The 25,466-nt window shown below is 35.8% G+C and overlaps 1 protein-coding gene across 1 annotated transcript in view; it reads right to left on the bottom strand.

Moving 5' to 3' along the window:
* The window catches only part of LOC140135413 (ankyrin repeat domain-containing protein 27-like), a 189,981-nt gene that overhangs the window by 126,586 nt on the left and 37,929 nt on the right, over positions 1-25,466 (bottom strand). Inside the window, exons 18-22 of the mRNA XM_072156903.1 lie at positions 16,567-16,731; positions 12,465-12,665; positions 11,211-11,330; positions 7,676-7,837; positions 4,112-4,325 (exon numbers count right to left, since the gene is read on the bottom strand). Coding sequence (XP_072013004.1) covers positions 4,112-4,325; positions 7,676-7,837; positions 11,211-11,330; positions 12,465-12,665; positions 16,567-16,731 — 862 coding nt within the window. The remainder of the gene's footprint in view (positions 1-4,111; positions 4,326-7,675; positions 7,838-11,210; positions 11,331-12,464; positions 12,666-16,566; positions 16,732-25,466) is intronic.

Raw genomic sequence — 25,466 nt, forward strand, 5'->3', positions numbered from 1 at the left:
AGGATACATTTTCTGATTCTCAACAGCTGAGCTTAACCTATGACCTTGGTTTAATACTGCCACATTGATACAGGCATGGAGCAAAAATTGGGGGTATTCGGTTTCCCTCGGAATGCGCTCGAGGCATTCGTTGTCATGCACGCACGATATGGGTGATGGGCGCATTTGAGAGATGCACTTGATGCGACCTGCAGGCGAGTACCAAGACGCTTCAGGTGGAACGCAGAATTGTTTTCGTTCGTATCCGCGCACCGTCGGCAAGGACCCATATACCCCCGATTTTCAACCCATAGCTGAAGACACAGTTTTACGTGGCGGTATAGGGAGTCCCGGTTCTCCTCTAAATCTGTGAATACTGCTCAAATTAAGCATTTGGCACGCCACTAGATAGGTCACAGTAAACCTCTGGTTGCAATTCCAGAGCTGATGTTATCAGGCACTCAAGGATTCCAAGCTTCAATTGAGTCATGTAGACATGCAACTTGGGGATTAACTTAGAAATCGCAATTCTCGAGCACAGCGATATTCGAGAATTGTATGGACGTCTGAACACGACTTCTGTAACCAATTAAATGCATCACTTCAACTATGTGGATACAACTTCCTTTTGTTCTCTTTTCATAAACAATTTTAAAATGAAACAGTAACACAACCACTTTCTTGTTATAAAATATCAAAGTTAATTTATTTAATGATTTTTAAAATAGTAATTGTGACAATATAGTCAGTCAATTATTAATTTAAGCAGCAGCACCCTAATTTGATAGATAGACATTAACCTATTAAGGTTGTGCTACAAAATATTCAGCTATAATTTGGTTAAAATTTTTAATTTAAGATACATGTTTATTAAGCTGGACACTTGGGGAGAAAAAAAAGGACACTAAAGCTTTTCAATTTCAGCATAGACTTCAAAGTTTTTCATAGTATAATTCTAAGAAAAAACTCACATTTCCATACAGTTTCGGCAATCCAGTCTGTTGCCTTCCTCGGACCAATTGATCCTGAGGGCGTCATCATCTTCCGATGACATCATACCATCCAACAAAGGATCGATTGGCAGACACCATTGAGAAAGGCAACAAACTGGATTGCCGAAACTGTATAGAAAACATGAGTTTTTTCTTGGAATTATACTATGAAAAACTCTGAATATTGTATTCTTGATGAATCTCTTCAAAAATTATTTCAGCATAGCCTTAATTTGGTAAAAACACTATCTTTGAGTTTCACACAATTAGGGCTGACTGCAGTCATTTTCACTTTTAAAATCAGTTTTCACTTAACTGGAAAAGTGGAAATTCTCTCTCAACATTAATTTCTAATCTTTCTGTGAAAATAAAAGTGCACAAATAATTATGTTCTTTCATGTATAGGACAATGTAAGAAGCCTTAAAATCACAAATTTATAAACAAGCCAAGTAATTCTGAATCGGCAAATTAAAGTGTGTATAAATTACACAAGAGAAAACTGACGCTACCAGAGAGTCACGCCTCTGATTGGTAAAAATATTACTGTTATCAAAGAGTTAAAAAAACATCATAATTTGCAATACCTGATTTCTAATTAAAAGTTTTTGTTATCTATCTAATTTAAAGTTTTGGAAATACATTTCAAAAACATATTATTAGAAATATGTGAACTATACAATCTTGTATTAATCCCAAAGGGTTTTAGAATGTTTTTAACTTAAAAAGACAGAATAAAAGTTTTTTGTGAGTTGACATATGTCCTCCAACCATAAAAGTAACCTTTTTTAAATGCCCTGTAGTTACGTTGACAAAATTCCAAGTAATTAAAAATTGTCAAATTCAATCAATACTTTTTTATTCATGATTCATTTACTTAATTTAAAGTGTCATTTTAATTGCATATATCAGGAAGCGAGAGTGTCATCAGTGAACATCAATGGCAATATTATGAAACCTTTGGTAATGAACTCTGGAAATATCTATTTAAAATTCTCTTGGTCCGGGTTGTTCCATCTATTGAACTTACCCACTTCTCACAACACTCGCAAAATCCCTATTGGTTTGTACAGGGCCTTTCAGTTCCAGCTAATTTTCTCCACCTAAAAAATACCAATTTGATTTGTAATTATTCAGAGTTTATTCCCCTGATATTTAACTTTTTGAATTGCTTCACCAAGAGGTGTTTAGTTTATGGCATGTTTTGTTATTTCTACTATTGAGCACAACGATAAGTGTCCCCTTCATGTCAGAGGGCGCCGAATGGAACAGCCGAATCCCGGCAAAAACAACCAATGAGATGAAGCGATCCATCGCAACTGACATTACGTCGACTGACCGGACAGACCTATATAACATCCAACCAGCATCACCTACAGCTTGCAAGTACATCAATAGTTCCATGTTTGACGACAACATGGGACACTATTAATAAATAACTCATGCTATAGTAACTGAACCCCTTGCGATTAATTTCATAGAATTAATTATTCACATCCATGTTCCAGATACCCGTCTCTCAACACGTCTCGTCTTTCATTATGTAATTCTCTTTTTATTTTGACTCAATTTAATATGGATCTATAAGGCACACATGATATAACTACGCAAATATATCCCAAATCTTAAAGACACAAAACGACATAATTTGCGTCATATCAGGTAACACATCCATTGGATCGCAGGAATTTGTAAATCGCAGGTAGTGTATCTTTGAACAATTTACTGAGAATTCACATCACACTGGGGACGCATGTTTGAACAAAATTTTGCTCAACAGAGGTGCTAAGATGATGCAAATAACAACTTCAATATCCTTTCATAGTTTTTTGAGAAAGTCCTTACCCGATTTCAAAAGCAATTTGTCAACCGACTACAAAATTTGCCACAGAGGTATATACTATGACGATACAAATTACAATATCCATACATATTTGTTTGTAAAAGTCCTTGCCTAATTTCCAAAGCAAATTGTCAACCGATTAATTTTATCCCTCGCTTGGATTGTGTGTGTGTTTATTTACTTACCAGGACTATTTGTGTTTTATATCAACCAAACACAGACACCTCCCAACTGGGGACATCCCTGGTTGGCAGCATTTCCTAAAATCCCTTAAATACCATAAAAATATGAATAGACAGAACTGGGGACCAAACAAATCAACCTCATTTGGTCAATAATGATTGTTTCCTTGTGTGTGTAAGTTTATACGAGATAACTATTTGTCCCTGTTTGCATTATTAATAACGCAAAACAAACATGTCCATGGTTTTCACACATTTTGGGTGGGGTTTGTGTAGGATGGCAGTGTGGGGGCGCTGGGTGTTATCATCGACAAACAAGGACACATATATGAGAAATCGAGTACAACAGTGGACACACACGAAGAGTGGATGTCCACGGTTCCAAGATGGTGTTTCTAGATATAAAATGCCATAAGACAGTATTTTGGCTAATGATTGACCTCAGTTGCAAGTATTGGGCAAGTCCGCATTTGTATAGCATTAACTTAACCACATCCACAGTAAGGTGAAAAAAAATCAAACTTTTGCATCCATGGTTGGATAGTAAAACACTATCTTGTTTGACAGTAATTACATAGGAGTGTGTGGGGGTAATGGGGAGTATATCATACAGGGATGCCAGAAGCCTGAAGTGACTTTGCAGGAAAAGCCTGAAAAGCGTATGAATGTGGGCTAAAAGCCTCAAAACAGGCTGAAAAAAAAATAAAGTGCATATATATAGAGTAACAAAGAGTAGGAAATCCTACAATTGAATGAAATCTGGCATCCCTGATCATATGTGTAAAAATTTATGGAATATTATGGAATTTATGGAATAAATGGATGAGCTGAAGATAACCATTTATTATTGTACAGCAGATTTTCTTTCAAATGGAGGTTTAATTTTTAAAATCTCACTATATTCTGCTTCAGAAACAAAAACAAATTTAATCTGCATAATTAAATTATAAATTTTTTTATAGGAGCTATTCAACAACTAACAGCTCCCCATTGTAAACCTGTGTGGAATGGGACAAGCAAGATAAAGTGTATTGTCCAAGGCCCCAACACATTGACTCTTATGGGATTTGAACCCAAAACCTCATGATCCATAAAATGGCAATGAAAAAGGTCTTACCCATTTCCTGTGGAGGAGAAGATCCCAACCTTGGAGGAGAAGATCCCAGCATAGGAGAAGAAGAGCCCAACCTTGGCGGTTTGAGTAACGGATCGCTATCGTGACTACTGGCAAGGTCCTCCGATAGTGCTTCCTCGCTCCGAGATTCCTCGCTTGTCTCCGCGTCCAACAGTTCTACGCTCGCTTTCTTCAACAGATCCACGATATTATCACGCTGGAGATATATGGAAATGGAATTAAAATGGTTTTAATCAGTATGTGGATGGATATGGAATCATTCGATCTGGCCCTTGGCCAGGTGGCCGAGCACTCGCATCCAGCAATGAACATTATGGGGGCTCGTCCGGGAATATGCTTACTATGGCAGGCAGGGGTAGCGCGAGCACAAAAAATCAAGGGGTCCAATTTAATTTTTCTGGACCCTTTGATACGTGCAAAAGCAACATTTAAGGGGTCCGATGAGAATTTAAGGAGTCCATCTGTCTGAAATTCTAAACTTCTGAACTTGTCAAATATTCCAGTGAAATTATTAGTGTTGTTGGCCTATGGTGATTCAAAAGATTTACTGATCTATTTATTTTTTTATTTTTAATTGATGATTTATGCCTCCATGCATCGTTAAATTAAGGAGTCCATACAGTTTTTATCGGACCCTTTGGTCACTTTCAACTTGAGATTTAAGGAGTCCAAAATGGGCAAAATCAAAAAATAAGGAGTCCTTGGACGCGCAAACTCCTTAAATGTGACCCCTGATGGCAGGGGTTAAAGTAGTCAAATTGTTTTGCTCTTAAGCTGAAAATTTTAATACCATCATCCAAATTATAGAAATGTAAAAAAAATATAAATATATATTTCCAGAATTTTTTTATGGCCCTATTTCTGGAATTCTGGAAATTTCTGTAAGATTTACATCAATGTGGAATTAAATTGGTTAAAATTGAAACAATGAAATATGTGTGGCAATGGGTATATGTCAGCAAATGTGAATAATTGGTATAGGGAGACATGCATTGCTGAGATACTAAACCTAAATTTTAGAATTTCATCAGCCTCATGTACTTATACTTGCAATAAATAACATACAAAAAAACTCTGTGCTGCTGACAGTTTTTTGAAAACTAAGATAAATTCTATACTCAAATATCATCCAGTCTTGCAGATATGGGTCAACTCAAAATATGAAAAAACAATTCAATTTTTGATTGAACTCAAGTTCACCTAAAAGTATTCCTTTTTATTTTTCTGGCATAAAGTATTTTGTCCCCGGCTTTTTGTAATTTAAAATATACATCCAAAGTTTAATACACAAGCTATGGTGAATGTGCCAAATTCCCACTAGACCTGACAACAAAGCAGCAGACAGATTCTACAATTCTAAGCTTGAAAATCTGACATTTGCATGAAAAATGTACCATTTTCCAAAAATAAATTTAAATCTTGAAAAGATGACATTTGCATGAAAAATTTACCATTTTCCAAAAATATATTTTTAATTGAGTGTGGGCTTCAATATTAAATCAGTCAATTGCCTAAAAGCATCTATTCATAGAGGGATTATTTAATAGTTTAAATTGCACAAGTCCCAATGGCACTTTTCATAAATGGTAATAGAACATACGATACTGAGGTATCATTGACAACATCATTACATCTTGGAAGTAATTGTGCTATGAACATAATTTTTGTGCCATTTTAAAGGTAATTTTCTGTCTGGTGCTTGCTTCCAATTTTTTCCTTATCCTCCAGGATTTTGCAACAGAGGAGATATTGCATTATAAAGTGTAATCCTTTCATGATATGTTTGTTAGTATGATCAATTTTGGTTGGCATATCTCATCATCATTGACTTTCTTTTTTCTCTCTTAAAGATGTTTTCTTGGAAACGGCTAGAGACCAACCAAGAAAACATCAGAGCTAACAACATCAGCTGATGACGAGGAAATTCCTTGAAAGCGCTCCCAGTAAGCGAAATAAACAAGTAGCGTTGAAGTTTAAATTAATAATTTTTATTACCACTATGTATGAATCTGCAATTCTATATAATTCAATTTTTGATTGAACCCAAGTTCACCTAAAATGATTCCTTCTTATTTTTCTGGCATAAATAAGCTTTTTGTCCCCTGCTTTTTGTAATTCCAAATTTGCATCCACAGTTACACAAGCTATGATAAATGTGATTACATATCCCACTAGACCTAACAACAAAGCAGCAGATAGATTCTACAATTATAAGCTTGAAAAGATGACATTTGCATGAAAAATGTACCACTTTCCAAAAATATATTTAAAGCTTGAAAAGATAACATTTTCATGAAAAATTTACCATTTTCCAAAAATATATTTTTCATTGAGTGTGGGCTTCAATATTAAATCAGTCAAATGCCTAAAAGCATCTATTCATAGAGGGATTATTTAATAGTTTAAATTGCACAAGTCCCAATGGCACTTTTCATAAATGGTAATAGGACATACGATACTGAGCTATCATTGACAACATCATTACATCTTGTAAGTAATCGTGCTATGAACATAATTTTTGTGCCATTTTAAAGGTAATTTTCTGTCTGGTGCTTGCTTCTAATTTTTTTCGTTATCCTCCTGGATTTTGCAGTAGAAGAGATATTGCAATAGTATAATCCTATTGTGAGTATGCGTTTGTATATTTGTAGGTATGATCAATTTTGGTTATTGACCCTCTTTTCTCTCTTAAAGGAGCATTTCATGATCCATAGTCAGGGTGTTGGCTGGCCACCTGTCCACCTGCGAGATCAACTTTGATGCATGTGATATGGTCTGTGAAATGCACACCTACATCACTTCCGAATTCGAGGCTAACCATTGTATAGCTAAGACCCTGTTTATAACCTCATCCCCCACTTTTTGCAAATAATTTGATTGCTATTCTGTATAATGAATACATTTGTATGCTCTGTTGTTGAAAGTCATACTGATGCTAAGTAAAATAGCAGCTCAAAATAATGTAAGCTACAACCCCAATAAAAGATATAATTGAAAATGTTGATCCCATGAGGAAGCGAAAAGACAATTGATCCATAAAGTAAAGTAAAGGAGTCGAACCTGCATTTTACAGGACACAGTGGCCATCTCTCTTTCATTAGCGATTAGGCCAGACTCCACAAATGTTGCTGTGGGGGGATCGCCACACCTCTTCCACACCGAGTCTGATACTTTCCCAGCATTTAAGAAATCCGTTACCCATTTATACCCCTGGGTGGAGAAGAGTAATCGAGATAAAGTGCCTTGCTCAAAGGCACAACACAATGGTGTCGCTGGGGTTCGAACCCACGATCTTCAGATTTTGATCCATATGACATGGCAAAACAAGATTCCCTCAAACTAAAACTTATTGGGGGATAGTGTGTAAGTAGGGTCACCACAAAACAAAATTTGTGGGAGAAATTTAAAACTCATAATTAATGTTCCTTTAATTACATGGCAGGAAGATGAGATACACATCTCGACCATGTTTGTCCAAAACCACAGGGATGTGTAAATATTACTTGCTTATTTTGTTTTTTACAAATTTCCATCAACCTAGCCTACCTGAGCCAGTTGTATAGGAGTGAGTTGTGCTTTGTTTCTGCTCAGTGGATTAGCATGTCCTATTCGAATCAGTATCTCCACCAATTCTTGAAAGTTGTACCGAGCAGCTTCGTGGAGAGGAGTGTTGCCACGTTGATTTGTTTGGTTCACGTTGGCACCATGCTACATGAATGAAAAGAAAGAAAATTATTGCATACATGTACATGAATCAATCAAGATTTGGCTGCTGTCACATGCTCACAGTTTCAGTTTATTTATTTACCATATCAATAATGCAATGAAAAGATATAAAATACATAATGGAAGGATGAACAGACAATGTGTTTTCCATTGCATAGAGACTGCATTTTTGGTTCTCCACAGTGATATTTGGTTCTCTGCTGCACATTTCCACTTAAATTACCAGAATCAGCATCATTTTTTAATCATTCAAAGCATTGATATGACAACAATGTTGAGGCATTTGACAAAATGGGGTGGCCAAATGTACAGAACATAATTGGGTTTCTTTTCTTATTTTAACTTTTAAAAAATATGATACACAGACTTTAGTGGATCAGATAGCAATGTTTGCACAGTATTTTTTTGTGAGACCTGAGAGCATATCAGAAACACCAAATTGCATTCTGAACATTTTATAGGTCTTTTGGGGGAAAAATTGTATATCTTCAATACCAAAGGCAAAAATTTTCAAATGATGGTCGGCTTTTCCTCCCAGATACATACACTTTAAATACATATCATTATATTTTTGCTTAAGTTTGCTTCGAGAACTGTTAAATGTCAAAAATATAAATTTTTAATCTTTTGTATCTTATTTTGCAAATTTCAAAAAATCAAAAAATCATCAGGACATTCCTCGTATTCATAATGCAATTTGGAGTGTCTGATGATCAGGTCCCATAAAAATACTGTGCAAACGTCATTATCCGATCCCTCAATGTATTCCATTAAATGGGGTAGTTGCTACTTGTGATGCGATATACACCAATAATGCCCATCTAAAACTTAGACATGGAATAAGCTGTAGTATGTGATAACATTTTTGTTAATTTCCAATCAGCTTAACATTTACAAACCACTTCAGAACAATGAGAAAAAAATTGACTAGTAGCTTAATTGTTCCAATTTCATTGCACATTCTATTCTACTTAATGCATATAAATATGCAACTGATTGCATTTAAGAAGCTATTATCCTGCCACAAAATGAGCTGCCAAACAGGAATTCTAATTATCAATCAGAAGCACAATATACAAATTACCTCATCATAATGCCCGAGGGGATTGATATTTGATTGATCATAACCATAATCAAATCATAGCATTACACTGATCTAGATATGTCATGTTATGAAAGCTCCTTGAAACATATCCACGTACCATTTACAAGAAATTCTTGGCACCCTAGTTGATTATTGTCTAAATTTAGAAGTAACTCATCTCTTTACTCTGCTTGTCAGTCAAAAGAAGATTGCGCACCAAAATATTCTGTACCTTAGCCAAATTGTGCTGTTCCATTTATAATTCACAACCCCTGTGCAAGATTTCACTGTCATCTTATTTTCTATTGCATCTTATGCTCAATCCAGAGGGACATTTTGCTCATTTTATGTTAAATTCCAATTGAAACTTGTTGAAATTTATGAAATCTAGTTGAATTTTGCACACTTTGGCCTAAAATTTTGTTTGGAATTCTTAAAATATTCCAAACCTTTTGTACTTTTCAACAGATCTGAAATTTTTTTATTGTTTAATTTGAATTTAGTTGTAATTCCAAATATCCCACAGTGGTGATATGACTTTCAAATGTAATAGCCCATTATCAGATCTCATTTCTGTAATTGTCAGTTAACATAAGATTTGTATATCTTCAATATCTTGTAAGTACCTACCGCCAAACCACCCCACACCTTAGCCAATTAGCTGCTCTCTTTCCCTAATTGTAAATGAACATTAGATTGCACACCTGTAAAGGTCCTACAGCCAAATTATTACTCTTCTCCTGTAGCCAAATCATCATCTTGAACTCTTTCTCCAAACTGACAGTCACCATGAGATTAAGCACCCATAAAGTACTTACTACAAACATATTATGCCCCCTTAGCCAAATTATGTTCTCGTTCCCCTAATTGTCACTCAACATCTGATAACACACCTAATAAAGTACCTAAAACATACCCACAAGCCACCCCTGCATTGCCAATAAATTTTAATCTAAATAGTGGGGTAAATCACCAAAATGCAATTTGCAATTTTTGTTCTTTCACCACTGTTACATTTTTACAGTGATCCAATTTTACAGTGATAAATGCTGACAATTCATCCCATTTTTCTATTAAAAACCATCCTTTTCTTTATAGCAGAAAATTACCACAGATTGGGGCAGAAATCTTTTGAAATTACTTAATTAGGCTACCAAACCAAATTGGTTCTTGGATAATCTGGCAAATCACCTAATTTTTACCTAGCGGTAAAATCATTTATCATACCATTAAAACCATAATAGGGAAACATCAAAAAATGCCGCTTGCTAAAATATATATTTTTGAACTAGGTCAATGACATTTGACTAATATCTGTACTTGTGTACCATTTTAACTTGAAGTTTAAAAGTGCTAAACTGCAAAGAAAATATAATGGCTTCAGGATTGTTCCATTTGTCACTTTAAAGAAGCTCAAGGTTGCTTTATATGTGCAAAATTGATATTTTGAGGGTTTTGTATGTTTGTTTTTTTTTGGTTTTTTTAATTTTGAAACATCTAGAGTGTGATAATATTTAAATGTTACAATTTGGCATTCCCTGCATTAATTTGCATTTTTGTTTCCAGTAGTAAATGAGCATCTTGGTTGGGTCGGCATGATTATTAAGAGAGCAGTAGTGTTGCTTAATGTTAAGAAGTACAAGTTCCCTGTTGATTCGGTAACTTATTGGTTAACCTGCCTGACTGACTGGTGCCATGATAAGTTTTAGGAACCCACCCTATTAACAAGTAGTGTGCCCGGAGGGTAGAGTTGCCACAAGTCATGACTTGTGACTCAACCCCATTGAATTTGTACAGTGACTCAATTGACTTGATTTGACTCAATCTAAGAATAAGTCTAAATGACTTGACTCAAGCTGAATTGTTGGTTACTCATTACAACCCTGCCATAGGGGTACTCAAGTTTCATGGCTTAGTAGAAATCTGAAAGTGGACCCATATTTACACCAATTTTCAAAGAAAATTGAACCCAATGATTTTTATAACAGAGGGCCAGATTTTTGGTTGAATTTAACCCACTTTGGTCAAGTATTTACAAAATTTCAAAATTTTTGTTGAAATTTGGGCTCCAGTTCGGTGAAATTTAGTATTTTTTCATCAAAACATTAAAATTATCCACTTTATACCAAAATTGACCTAGAACAGCCATTGTTATACAAGATACCCCAAAGAAGAGACCCATATTTGCAGCATATCCCCAATCCATTTGGTCATCTGTACTGAGTACCCCCTCCCCCTGGCCACATTGTTAACCAGTGGTATGGCACTTACATTAATGAGTATCTTAGCTGGGTCTGCATGACCGTTGAGACAGCAGTAGTGTAACGGTGAGTTGCCACGTGCATCTTTGATATTGCACTTTGCTCCTTGCTGAAGTAGCATGGAGACTACCTGTACGCAAACAAACAAATAAACAAACAAACATAAAAATTCAATACGACTGTAAAAATATCAAGCAGCTCACTTTTTTCAATTTTTATGGCACTTTCCATGTTTTAATGTCTATTTGCCTTCTATGAGGAAGATTAGGATTTCTTTAAAAGGTCCTTGATCAATTGACAGCATCAACCCCCATTTTTCTTCACCAAAATTAAGATTTTGGTATGAAAACAAAGCTCATTATCCCAGTTAAATTTAACGCCCAAGATATTTTCATTTAAAGGGTGTGAACAAAAACGTTGTGATTTGTGGTAACCACACAAGAAGTGTATGCGCTATCCTATGGGCATTATTATATATGTTTTTGCTTCTCATTTCAAAACCACTGGAGCAATACAACTCAAAATTTGGAAACTCAAAATAATGGTAGGCCTCAATCTAAGATAGAAGACAGAACATGAAAAATCAGGACTACACCTTTTTACCAGCTTTTATAGCGAAATTCTGTGAGATTGATTCCAGGAATCCTCTTATCACAATAGGTCCCACATTATATCGTTATGAGTTTGGCAAAGTGATGAATATCGATTTGTCTTTTTTGTGTGTGTTAAATTCATGTTACATATGTGACCTGATCTGATCCACTCAGGCCAAAGTAGAAACTTTTGAAAATTGAGTTCCTACCATTACTAATTTGCTCAGTACCACACTGATGTTGAATCCCCAGGTCTCTTGAATACTTGGTTGCAATGTAATGAACCTTTTATTCATTCATTTTCTTATGTTTTTTCTCCTCCCCTTTGCCTATATCTCAGTTTCATTATTGCCGACTTCAGCCTGATTGGATCAGCTCTGGACACATATGAATTATCTTGAATTAGTGAACACAGGATCAGCACTTCAGAGCTAGAGGGCAGCATTTCACTTAATGAATGGTGACTCAGTATCATAAGTGAGCCAAATAGGGCAGCATACAGGGTTAGCTACTGGTGCACAGTCTGATCCCTGTTGGCTGATTCAAGAGAATTTGTGTGTAACATGCATTTAACATAGAGACTTACATTTGGCAGTTTGCCAAACTCATAAAAATATATCATCAAAAAAACATTTCAAATCACATTAATTTCTGAATAAATCCAAACTCACTCCAACATGATTGTATTGGCATGCCAAATGCAGGGGAGTACACTGCTGACTACTGCTATTCCTGTTATTAATGTTGCCCCCTCTTCTGAGCAGTAATGCCAACATAGGTTCACGGCCATGTAAGGCAGCCACATGAAGGGGAGTAAATCCATCAGAGTTGACAGCATTTACACTAAGGCCTGTAGAAGTAACTGATGTTCGCTGAAATAATAAAGCAAAACAAAGATGTTACACATGAGTATATACCGTAAAGCGGTGAGAAAAAAACAGTCCTGTTCCAGGGGTCCCACTGACCCAGATATTGCATTTTGGGGATCTGCTTTTTTATGTATGCATGTAAAATCAACCATTTCTGTACTGTTTGGATTTTTTTCCCAAAAGTGGATTGATTTTGATCTAAGTGAGTAAAAAAACAATTGCACCGTTTAACCCTATTCTATTACCCCCATCAAAAGTGATATATTTGAGTGGTGTGGAGGTATCATATTAACTACTGCGTTGCAGTGTTATTGGTTGGGTAAAACCAATAAGTGGCATACCATTGGCAAGCTTGGACCTTAAGCTTTTAGCAAAACAAGTTAAATAATTAATTATGTAAATTTTATGTAAATTAGCTCATGAATAATTAATGAGCTCATAGCCAAATATGATGAAAATAATATTTTGATTTACATTTTTGAAGTGTATGAGTACATCAATGTTGCATTTTAATGCAGTTTTAAATACACTGCCGTGTTTCTACATATTTTAAAAAGAAATCCAAGTTACTTTGGACTATATTTAAAAAAAATTATGGATATTTTGGGCCATTTTTAGGGCAAAATTTGATCTAAAAATGGTTAAAATATGCAAGTTTCCAACATTTTGAACCATTTTATGATGTGTAAATGGTAGTTATATTAGGAAAAAAGGTTTTTTGTAGATAGAGAAGTGATAAATTATCAAAACTGTTCAAAAGATAAGACCTTATTTGTGTTTCATATTTGTTCACTTTTTGGGACAGCCATCAGAGCTAAACAAATAAAAGTCTCCCCCGTTGCATTAAGCTTAGGCGTCAAATGCGTTGCACTTTTTGTTTTCTCTCACGACTCCTTGCGCGTTTCTGTACTCATGTCTTCATTTGTTTTCCAGCACACAAAAGGTTTTCACTTCAAACTTGACAAAGGTCTATGACCGAAAATTTGTATAATATTTTTGCAATGCAAATAAATTATGTGGTTTGACACTAAATATTTTTCTTGGACTATATTATAGAGTTAAACAAGTAATGTCTTGGCTAAAGCCAGGGGGGATAAAATCAGAAAACATTTACCGTTCTACCGCCTTTGGGCCTCCATGGATCAGATCGTGTCACATACGATGATACAATGCAACATATTGTCAAACAGTGCAGAATAACCAAAACCAAATGGGCTAATCAAGTTGAAATTCATACACCCCCTATTAAGGACCATCGATATATAACTAATAATCAATAAATCAAGTATCCATTAATATCGATATTGCCGATATTACTTTCTGAAGAAAATCAATATATCTAAGTTGCCGATAATGAAAAAAAAAGTATCGAAAAATTGGGCGTATGCAGTGTGTTCGCCACCACTATTACACTAGAACAGACATATTTTGAAATGTCAAAACCTGTGGAATCAATAACTGTTGATTTACTTTACCGCAGTTGAAAGTTTATATTCCATATTCTACTTTTTGAAGCTTTTGGCAACTTGAATTTTTAGATCACAAAAGTTGGGAGGAAAATCGATATATCAATTTTTATCGATATTGAGTGGCTGATATATCAATTTTTTTAATCCTGACATCGACGGTCCTTACCCCAATGGAAGATATGACCTTAATCTCCGACACAGGGAGTGTGAATTTCAAATGGGGTTACCTGAATGGGTGATTCCATTTGAAATCTACAGTCCTTGTGTGGAAGATTAAGGTCATGTCTTCCATAGGGGGTGTATGGATTTCAACTGGAAAAGGCCCATGTCATCATTTGTTATAGTTTACTTAGTATTTTAAAGCCAAGACATCTATCATTATTCATTACTACTCGGTAAAGAGAAAAATTCTTAGGATATTGCCAAGACTGTTGTACTCTGAACCTGCACAATAGGTTATCAAGAGATAAACTGAGCTCAAAAAGAAACTTATAATTTTTCACAAGGTCATATCTTGAAATCCTGTCCATCAAAATGAACCAAAATTACACACAGATTTACTTCAATACTCTACTCTTAACACATGTCAGTAACCAAGCAGTTATCCAACTGACACAGCAGCAAAATGCACTGACATGGGACAGCTTCCTGGACCACATTCACAGCCCAGCCGTGTTTCATGAAAAAAGTGTATGAAAAGCAGAAAGCAGCACCGTTTTATCATGTGTGCATTCTCACAGATTTTTTGTCCTGGGTGCCAAATGTTGGGCTGTGAAAGTGAAGGAAGTCCACAAAGCTGTCCCATGACAGTGCATTTTGCTGTTGTGTCAGTTGGACAACTGCTTGGTTACTGACATGTGTTTTAGTAGAGTATTAAAGATACTACACCCCTGCCCAATTTTGTGCCTATTTTTGCATTTTTTCTCAAAAATTATAGCGCATTGGTGACAAGTAAAATATGTATATTATAGGGCAAGGACTGCAACTACTGCACTGGAAATTTTATTTCAGCACAGACAACAGTTGTGGAGTTACAGTCAAAAATGAGGAAAACCAATATTTAATCAATAAATCAATAACTACTTGCCTTGAGTTGCTGAATTTTCAGTGCAGTAGTTGTTGTCTTTGCCCCTATAATATACATATCTTACCTGTCACCAATGCGCTATAATTTTTGAGAAAAATGCAAAAATATGCACAAAATTGACCAGGGGTGTAGTACCCCCTTAAGGTAACCCTGTGTGTAATTTTGGTTCATTTTGATTGACAGTGTTTTAAAATATGACCTTGTGATTCACAAGTTGTAAAAAATTATAAGTTTCTTTTTGAGCTCAGTTTAGAAGTGGTACCAAGACAGTGAGAAGGGCATGAGGGGACATTTATCCACCCCTACATCTTTGGCTTTTACCCCCCTCCCAGTTCCCCCCGTTAGAAAAAAAATCACTGAAAACCCCAATATTTTGGGCAAATATTGCAAAATTTTCCCCAAGATTTCACTTTCCCCCATCCCTCTTCCTCCCCATACCTGAAAAAAATTTGGTGCTGCCACTGACAAGAGTACATTATGTTGGTACTTACATCATAATTGCTTTCTCTCACTAAACTGAAAATATTACAAAACAAACTACCTTTGGACATCCTCCCTAATCATGTAATAAATAACAATGTAAGATTTTTTTACACTTAAACAATAAAGAAATGTAAAAAAAAGGTAAGGACTGGGACAGGTCACCACCACAGATTCAACTCACTTTTCCCAGAATAGCCCACGCTACAACCACTAGCAGTCCAGCCTTGATTCAAGCCCGTATCCACCCGGGGTCACATACTGTATGTTACGTGTGTCAGTAACAGCCAACGATGGTGATCGATGGGGGTGCTCAAATATAAGGTCTTGATCAACCTGTATTATATCTCCGAGATTCTACCAAATATAGAAAATAATGAGATGTCGCTGAATATTCATGACTTTAGCCATCCAATCATGTACCAAGATCTTGTTTGTCATTTATTGTTTGAAACGTAAACACTCGCGCCAGTGACAGCTGTTTCGTATCGGAAAAACACAACCCTCTCGACCGCAAGATTGACAGCAAATGGGCGGTCTGATCATCGTACAACCACCAATGAAAACAGTGTATTTCGTCAGTGCATTGGGTCATTTACATACAAACATTAATGAGCTAAACAAGTTGTACAAGACGATCCCCGATCGCGGTTTGTATCAAATATCATGAAGATAAAACTTACAGTGCCAATTGCTGTGAGTGCACTTCGCTTGCCAATGATGGTGCGAAATATAACTGATCAGTGCAGAAATTAAGTTGATTTTATTGGCCATATAAAGTGGCCGGGGCTTGAGGAAATTAGCTGGCCACAGTGAGACCATCTTGAACAAGACTACTAGCAGTCAAGCTGACCACTCACTCACTAACCTTTTGTAAGGTAGCACACTTGCTGCACTGACAGAGCGGATGACATAACACAGCATCAGCGTCTACATCATCATCATCGCTGTCATCGCTGTCATTCAACCAGTTCAACAGATACTTCACCATCAGGATGTCACCATCGGCTACGGAACGCAATAGCTTCTCCACCTGAGGGCATATATAACATGTCATAGAAGAAAAAATGGTAAATGTATATAAAGGTTTATGTATAAATGGATGACATCTACAAATGTACTGAGAGTCTTGCTGTTTTGGGGTGTTTTTTAACTGAAACATAATATAGGGTTGGGGTGACATTATTTCTTTAAATAGGGGTGGAATTTAAAATGGACAATAAACTCAAGTCAGCCAAGCTAACGGTAAAATTTTTTTAAATATTTCTTTAACATTGCAACTAAAATTACGACATAACAGGTAACAAAAATATAAATATACACTCTTAACATAAAAGAGCGAAAGAGTGTTCGGAGGGACCGCTCACCAATGAGTAAAAAGTTGAAATTTCAAACTTTGAAAAGTAAGTAGAAGTAACATGAAATTTTCCATGTATTAGTAGAGAATTCATCATTGAAAGTTAAGTTGACCATCTGCAAATAAGTTCATCAGGATTGTCAATAAAACAGATAATTGAAAGATTCTTGTGAACAAATCCAATATTTTGGGTTGATTGTCATTGAGGTACGTAACATCAACCCAAAATATTGGATTTGTTCAGAAGAATCTTGACCATATTTTATTCTTTGAAATTTCACTCTTTTCTCTTTGTCCCAGAATGGCCCCTTGATACTGTACTCCAAAAGAGTGCATTTTCACTCTTTTTACATTCAGAGAATAAAGCTTTCAGATGGTGAGTGACACATTTGATACATTTCACACAAACTAATGTTACATCTTTCTATGGCTCTATTTTTGTATTAAAATCTATAGCCATTTACATGCCACTATAGCTTGTCAAATGGGCTATTCCATTTAAAATCCACACTACCCCTGTGGAATATTTTGGAAATAACTTCCACAGGGGGAGTATGAATTTTAAATGGAATGAACACATTATGCACTCCATTTGAATTTCATACTCCCTCTGAGAAAGATTCAACCTGAATCTTCCACAGAGGGAGTGTGAGTTTCAAATGGAGCTGTCTATCATGTTCATTCCATTAAAATTCATACTCCCCTGTGGAAGATATTTCAAATCTTCCACAGGGGTAGTATGAATTTTAAATGGAATAGCCCAATAAAGCAATATTACACCGACTGTCACACTGTCCTTACAATATTGCCTTTTTTCATTTGATTGCTGTGCAATAAAAATCACATTTGTCAGTGATGAGGTGACTAACCCATAGGAGATTCATATCACACTCTTGACAAATAGTACCTGTTCTAAAGGCTGTTATGTACGGTGATCTCTTCAATATTACATTATACATGTAGGTGACATTGTGATACATAATGTGATATGATCTGATCCAATCAAACCAAAGTCTACAATAATGAAAATGCAACGTATAGGCAACAATAAGGAGCAGAGGAACATAAGAAAATGGACTTCTAAATAATTGGTCAGGTTTTTAGTGGGTTCGCTGTCCGACAAGTTTAGAACTGTCAAGCTTTCGCCTGACTTCTTAAGAATGAGACATGTAGGCCGCCCCTTGCCTATTGGTGGCTCTGAAAAGAGCTGTTCACTGAAGACTGCCTCTTGTCAACAGAGAACAAGCAGACCTTGTCTATCTGCTAAATTTTTAGGTTTGGTGGCTCTGAAAAGAGCCGTTCACTGAAGACTGCCCCTTGTCAGCAGAGAACAAGCAGACCTCGCCTATCTGCTGATGCAACTCCAGAGAGTTTGCAACAAAGTTGATCATCGACTGTCGTCAGATGATCATTTGACTCTTAAATATTGCATAACTTATGTCAGGGATCTAGGGATTTCAACACCAGTAAGCATTTGGTACTATGTATATTAGTAATGGTAATATTAGTAATGGTAATAACTCAATTTTCAAAATGTCCAACTTTGGTTTGAGTGGATCAGATAGATTGTGTCACATGATATTGTATTAAATTGTATTAAATAACACCATTCTGATTGACCATTCTGATTGACCACACTGAGGCAACTGATTAATCAGGATGTTGCTTTGTATTGGCATCATACTCAGCTCTATAGTTGTTTTTCTTTTCATTTTGACACATTCTTAGAATCCCAAATTTTTTATTACAACAGTATTGCCTCTGTGCATCTCAACAAGGAACGGAAATACTGCACTTGTATTTTATGTATCATGTGGTTTTGTATTATATGTATATTTTGTGGTTTTTAAAGGCATTATTAGTTAAATCAGAAAGTCTAAATAAATCAATGAAAGTCAGACAAAATCAAATTTTACTCAATGTTCGGAGTATGCCCGTACAGACACTTAGAGCTTCACACAAGTTAATGGAACTTCTCTTTCTGTGTCAGGTGGCACTCTGTAGTGCTGCTTTGGTCTTCACAAGAGTACGCCATATCACTCGATCTGATGCGAAGTGCGTTGCACCTTGCATTCCTTGGTTAGAAATCAGCTTCACGTCATTAGTCCAAGATGTCGGTGGATGTCCCCTTCCTCGTCGGCCTTCCATAGCCCTTGCAAAATTTGTTTTTCTACACCTCCATGTTTCTTGACAATATGGCCAAAGTAGTTCAGCTTTCTCTCCATTGTGCCATTTCTGATGGTTAAACTTGTACCTATCTTGTCTAGGATCCAAGAATTTGTTCTCCTGTCTTTCCATGTCACTTGCAGAAGCCTCCTGTAACACCACATCTCAAAAGCATCAACTCTTTTCCTGTCATTCTTGGTTATATAGCCCAAGACTTGCATCCGTAAGTAGCTATGGAAAACATAGTTACACAAAATTGGCATACCTAGAGGTCAATGGATAGGCCTTGGAACTTCATATTAATCAATACTGTGCCAGTTACTTCCTTTTTCCTGACAAATTTTCATATGAAAAAAAGCATAATGACAATTTGAATGACTTATCCTTCACTTTTACGCGATTCCTAAAACACCTAATAATTTTACTCCTTTGCAGAGATCACTGATATTGTGCCAAAAAGTGTCAAAACACTCATTTTGTATTCATTGTCATACCTTCCAATCCCCAAGAGCTGAAAGCATAATATCTGAACTCCATAGAAATGCCAAAATAAGATCTATATATGTCTTGCTTACGTCAAAAAGTTTCAAAAACATTTTGTATTCATTTTGATATCTTTAACACTTATTCTCCAAACATCAAGTACCGAAAACATAACATTTGAACTCTGTAGAAATGTCAAAATAAGATCTATATGTCTTGCTTACGTCAAAAAGTATCAAAACGAAGAATTTGTATTCATTTTCTTACCTTTACACAGAGCTAAAACATAACATTTGAACTCCATAGAAATTCTAAGTAAGATCTATATATCTTACTTGGGCCCAAAAGTGTCAAAACAACCATTTTGTATTCATTTTCGTATCTGAACACTTATTCTCCAAATCCCAAGAGCTAAAAACATAACATTTGAGCTCCATAGAAATAAGACCTATATATGTCTTGCTTAGAAGAAGCATGTAGTGATTTGGTCCCATCTACTGATCATGTGACTGGATCGATGAGGACCACAGAAGATATCTTACACTTCCCATAATGCATTTAGTTTTCTGCACTGATTTTCTATCTAGTGCAAAATATGTTTATTTCTTGACCATCGACCCACCTTTAGCCAGTTTATTCTCCAAATGAAAACAAAGGGAACCTGTACAAAGTAATGGGAGTGTCATTTTTATCCTATAGTGATGCGCTTAAATTTTGCAAGTTTGACACCCTTTCTGATAGGAGGGAGGAGCACTGTCTTAGGTTCGCCGAAGGGCGTGCCAAAACTAATCGCACAAGTTCTCTCATCCCTCCTACCAGAAAGGAGTGTCATGGCCGTTCTTTGCGTAACAGTAATAATTTTTCTCAGTTTAGGACCAGGACTAACCGTTTCAAAAATAGTCCTCTTACTTTCTTTGTTGATATTCTTAATAAATAATTTTTGCTATTACTTTGCCACCCAGAGTTGTTCTGCATACTATACTATTCTATGCTAATCTATTCATGTCATTTTATAATGTTAAAAAGTGCAATATTCATAAAAATGATTTTATATGCAATTTTCTAAAATAATGTTAATTCAAATTGTATATTTTTGTGTGTTTCTTATCATGTGCAATTTCTTGCTTAAATATTTAATTCTGATTGTTTTTATATGTGTATTTTTATATTGTAATTTATTGTATGTAATTTGGCCCACGGGCCACGAGTTTGCAATAAAATCAAAAATCAATCAATCATTTGATGAAATGAGGTGGTGTATCATGTTGCAAAGGATTCTGGGAAGGGTAAGATATCATCTCTAGATGAGGACAATATCACCAATTTGTTTGTGACATATGAGTTGATTTTGCATTCAAACCATTTTGTCCTATATAGTAACCCTATGAGCACAGCCAACCCAATTATCAACTTGGCATCTAAGAACTATTTCAATGGTTACAATATACAAATATTGACAGCTCAACAGGGAAATTGCTCAAAATATTGCCCCAAGGTGAGCTGGAGACCGTGGGCCTGCTATTTTCCCAAGACGTATGTGGAGGGGAAATATTTTGAACCATTTTCGGAATAAAGAGCAGTCAATATTTGTTTTTTAACATATGAAAATATTCAGACTGTCAGAGCCTCAAACATGTCAAAAAGTAAGTAAACAATGAGCAAATGATCTGATTAGCGAGTATCAGCGTCAAATAGACTGAGGTTGCGATGATCAGTGGGGCAAGAAGTTCCTATGAAAAGTAACTATTGACCAGTGTTTCATATTTATCAATACTGCCATTTTCTTCCATTATACCAATAGTTTTCATGCATAATGACAATTTGAATGACTTATCCTTCACTTTTAAGCCATCTAAAACATCTAATATATGAGTTGATTTCCATTCAAATCCTTGTGTCCTATATAGAAACCCTGTGAGCACAGCCAGCCCAATTATCAACTTGGCATCTAAGAACTATTTCAATGGTTACAATATACAAATATTGACAGCTCAAGATAGAGGGAAATTGCTCAAAATATTGCCTGTTATTTTCCCAAGACGTATGTGGAGGGGAAATATTTTGAACCATTTTCCGAATAAAGAGCAGTCAATATTTGTTTTTTAACATATGAAAATATTCAGACTGTCAGAGCCTCAAACATGTCAAAAAGTAAGTTAACAATGAGCAAATTGTCTGATTGGCGTCAAATAGATTCATCGAGGTCGCCATCATGAGTGAGACAAGAAGTTCCAATAAAAAGTGACTATTGACCAGTGTTGACGTCATCACCGGTCAGTAGTCACTTACTGTGAAATATCGGGGAAATAGTCAGAATATTTTATGGCATGTATTGCAACATCCACTACAGTCCATGTGCCTTCCTCAAGGCAGTAATTTAGTTTTTTATTACATTTCAGAAAGTAATGATGGCAAGCATATAAAACTATGTATTTTCAGAGAGAACATGATATAAGGAATCCAAATAGCATTTACACAGATTCTACTAAACAGCTGGTGTGGTTGAGGAATAAATTAGCTACTTTTTGAATTTTGACAATTGACCACACTGTTCTGGATATATAAGAATTTAATGAAACTCCCTCATTTTCAAACCTTTCCACTGATTCAAATATCAATCGATGATCTGTATTCGGAGTGCTAATCACTGCAGATCATCAGCGCATGAGGCGTCTATTGTCATTGATAGATATTCGACTCCGTGGAATGGATTGAAAATGAGGTAGTTTCATATAATTCTTTTATTTAAAAAATGGAGCGGTCAATTGTCAAATTCAACTAAAGTATGTGATATCAACCACATCAGTTATTTAGTTATGTTTGGCATTAAAGTACCCAAAAAATTAAGTTTCCGACGATACAGTTCGTTCAGGGATACCCTGTATGATAACAGACAATGACTCCTCAATAAGTGATTAGGCCTAAACAAAATTGTTTGATTGATGTAACATTTAAAAAAATTATGGTAGGTAGGTAGGGATTTTTTTTTAACTAAAGCTGTAAATTGCATTTGATAAAGGCCTTGGAGCTTTTTTTCTTCTTTGTTTTAAATATATTTTTTTATTTACTTTTTTATATATTTTTTTTTGCAAAAAAAAGTCTAGGGTCGGGCCTAATTTTAGGGTAGGTCGGGTTCGCCAATCAACAAATTTATTTTTAGGCCAAACTATATGAATGCAGTTTTGATATGGCCTATAAATACATATTAAACTACTCTAACAGATCTGTACAAAGGTTGTAATTCTTATCAGTTTGTACCATGCAGAGCTTTATCTGGCTATTTTAACATCCCGGTTCATTTGTATGCAACCTTTTCAAGGTACATGATCATTATTGTATGAACTGCCAAAATATTAAACACAACATGGCTGCTTCTGTGTCATCAGTCCAAAGAAGGGAAGATTTCAAAGAGAAGTTTTTGACTTGCTCCATTTGTGCCAAGCCGTATGACAATGATGAAAATAAAGCAAAATATCTGCCTTGTTTACATACCTATTGTGAGGCATGTTTGCAAAGCATTGCCGGTAAGCGATCAAAAATTGACTGTCCAAAATGTCGTAAGCTTGTTACATTACCAGGGGGAACTGTCGTAAATCTGCCCAACAACTACATCGTGGAGAACGTGAAAGAGTACCAAGATATTTTCAACTCGTCTACCTCTTGTGGCAGTTGTGACAGTCGGCAAGCAGTTACTTTTTGTCATAATTGTGGTCTGTTTCTGTGCCAGAAATGCTTACATGCACACAAGCAATTTGGCCCCCACAAACACCATAAGCTCTCAACAATCCTGGAGCTAAAAGAAAAGAAATGCAATCCCATGATGCAACAGCAGCACCATTGTACAAAACATCCAGAGCAAAATGTGACATTATACTGTACGGAAGCCAACTGCAAAGTGCCAGTTTGTGCAACATGCGGCCTTCTAGACCATCAGAGTCATAAGCTTATTGCGTTATCTGTAGCCATAACTCGAATTATTGATGATATTCACAAAACCTCAGCAGACGTTAATAGCAGAAGCCGAGAGTTGGCTAGAAAGCAAACAGTACTAGAACGCCAGCAAGAAACTCTAACCATCAACTTTAAAAAGAAAGAAAAAGAAATGCAAAAATATGTGCAGGAATTACACCAACAAATTGACGCTAATTACAACATAGCTCACACTGACTTGACAAACTTGTACGAAAAAGAGATGAACCATTTGACTACAAGTATTGAATCCATAGACTCTCTCGCAGCACAAATGACCAGCTCCTGTGAGTTTGCAAACCAGTCGTGTGAGATGAACCATTCTATGCAGCTTCTGAACTCAAAACACCACATCATGGACAGACTGAATGAGCTAAACCAAACAGAGCTACCTAACACTGTATTACACAACACTGACTTTGTTTTCACTGAGAAGCATACAGCTAAAAGAAAGATTCAAGAATCACTGCAGGATTTGTATGAAATTGGGTGGAAACAACATGTAGACCCACCGGGCTATTCCAGTTGAAATCCACACTCCCCCTGTGGAAGATTTAGGAAATATCTTCCACAGGGGGAGTATGTTTTTCAAATGTAATTGGTCAGGATTAATCATTTTGAAACCTACACTCCCCCTGTATTATGGCTTTACCTCTATCTTCCACAACTGGAGTGAGTATTTCAGATGTAAGTTACCCGATTGTCTCTTCTATTTGAAACTCATACTCCCTCTGTGGAAGACTTTGGCTAAATCTTCCACAGGGGTAGTGTGGATTTTAAGTGGAATAGCCCAATGTACCATTCAATTAGGGCTTCCATGTGCAAAGAAAAGAAGGATAGCCAAAATTCAAACTGTAGATCACAGTGGACGTAAGGTAACCATTGGTGGTGCAAAAGTATCGGTTACACCAGCGCATCCTGATCGCATTTGGTGGAAGCCAGACCGCACATGGTTTGCCAAGGACAACAATGATGGCACATATACAACTGAATATAGCACAGTCAGCTACTCATCCCTTGATATTGCCATAAATGGGACAAAAATGAAAGGAAGTCCATTCAAAAGAGAAGACAGAGATATAAAGAAACTTGAATAAATTAACTTCCAGTACAGTACTTTATGACTGATCAATGGATAATTAAAAAAATTAACAACTTGAGCAACTCAAAAACCCTTAAAATTCAATCAAGTAAAGATTTAAAAAAATGCTGTTGAAAGGTAGCCAGAAAAGTCACATTACAATTTTTCTAGCCACTGCAAGCGATCTTTCCATTCCAATTTGGTGGCTAAACCAGGTATTGGCATTACTTTGGATAACTAAGATGACAGATGACAGTTATATAAGTAACAAACAAACCACTTGATGTCATCTGTCCTCAAGATGAATTTCATTTCCAAGAAGAGTTATTGATTGAATTTTTTTCTCCTCTGTTGTTATAGCTTTAAAGAACTATGACAAGTAAAAGACTTTCTAAATATACACTATATAGACTGTAGATTACCTGACGCTTAAAACCAATTATAAATCGGAGACCCATTTTTACGTAAATATCATCTGACCCTTAAGTGCCAATGAACAAATTTTTATGTAAATATAATTTCCGAAATTGTATATTGCTTATGACTACTTCAAATTACACTTGACATAAATGGTGGTAAGATGACCCAGAGGATATGCTATGCTCAGGGTTGCCAAACCCATGATTTGGTAGCCCAATTGGATGACTTTTGAAGATTTTCCCTCGACTTATGACAATTTCCTGTCCCATGGAAACCAATGGTTAAGAAAAAA

Source organism: Amphiura filiformis, chromosome 16, assembly GCF_039555335.1.
Source record: "Amphiura filiformis chromosome 16, Afil_fr2py, whole genome shotgun sequence".
Lineage (NCBI taxonomy): Eukaryota > Metazoa > Echinodermata > Ophiuroidea > Amphilepidida > Amphiuridae > Amphiura > Amphiura filiformis.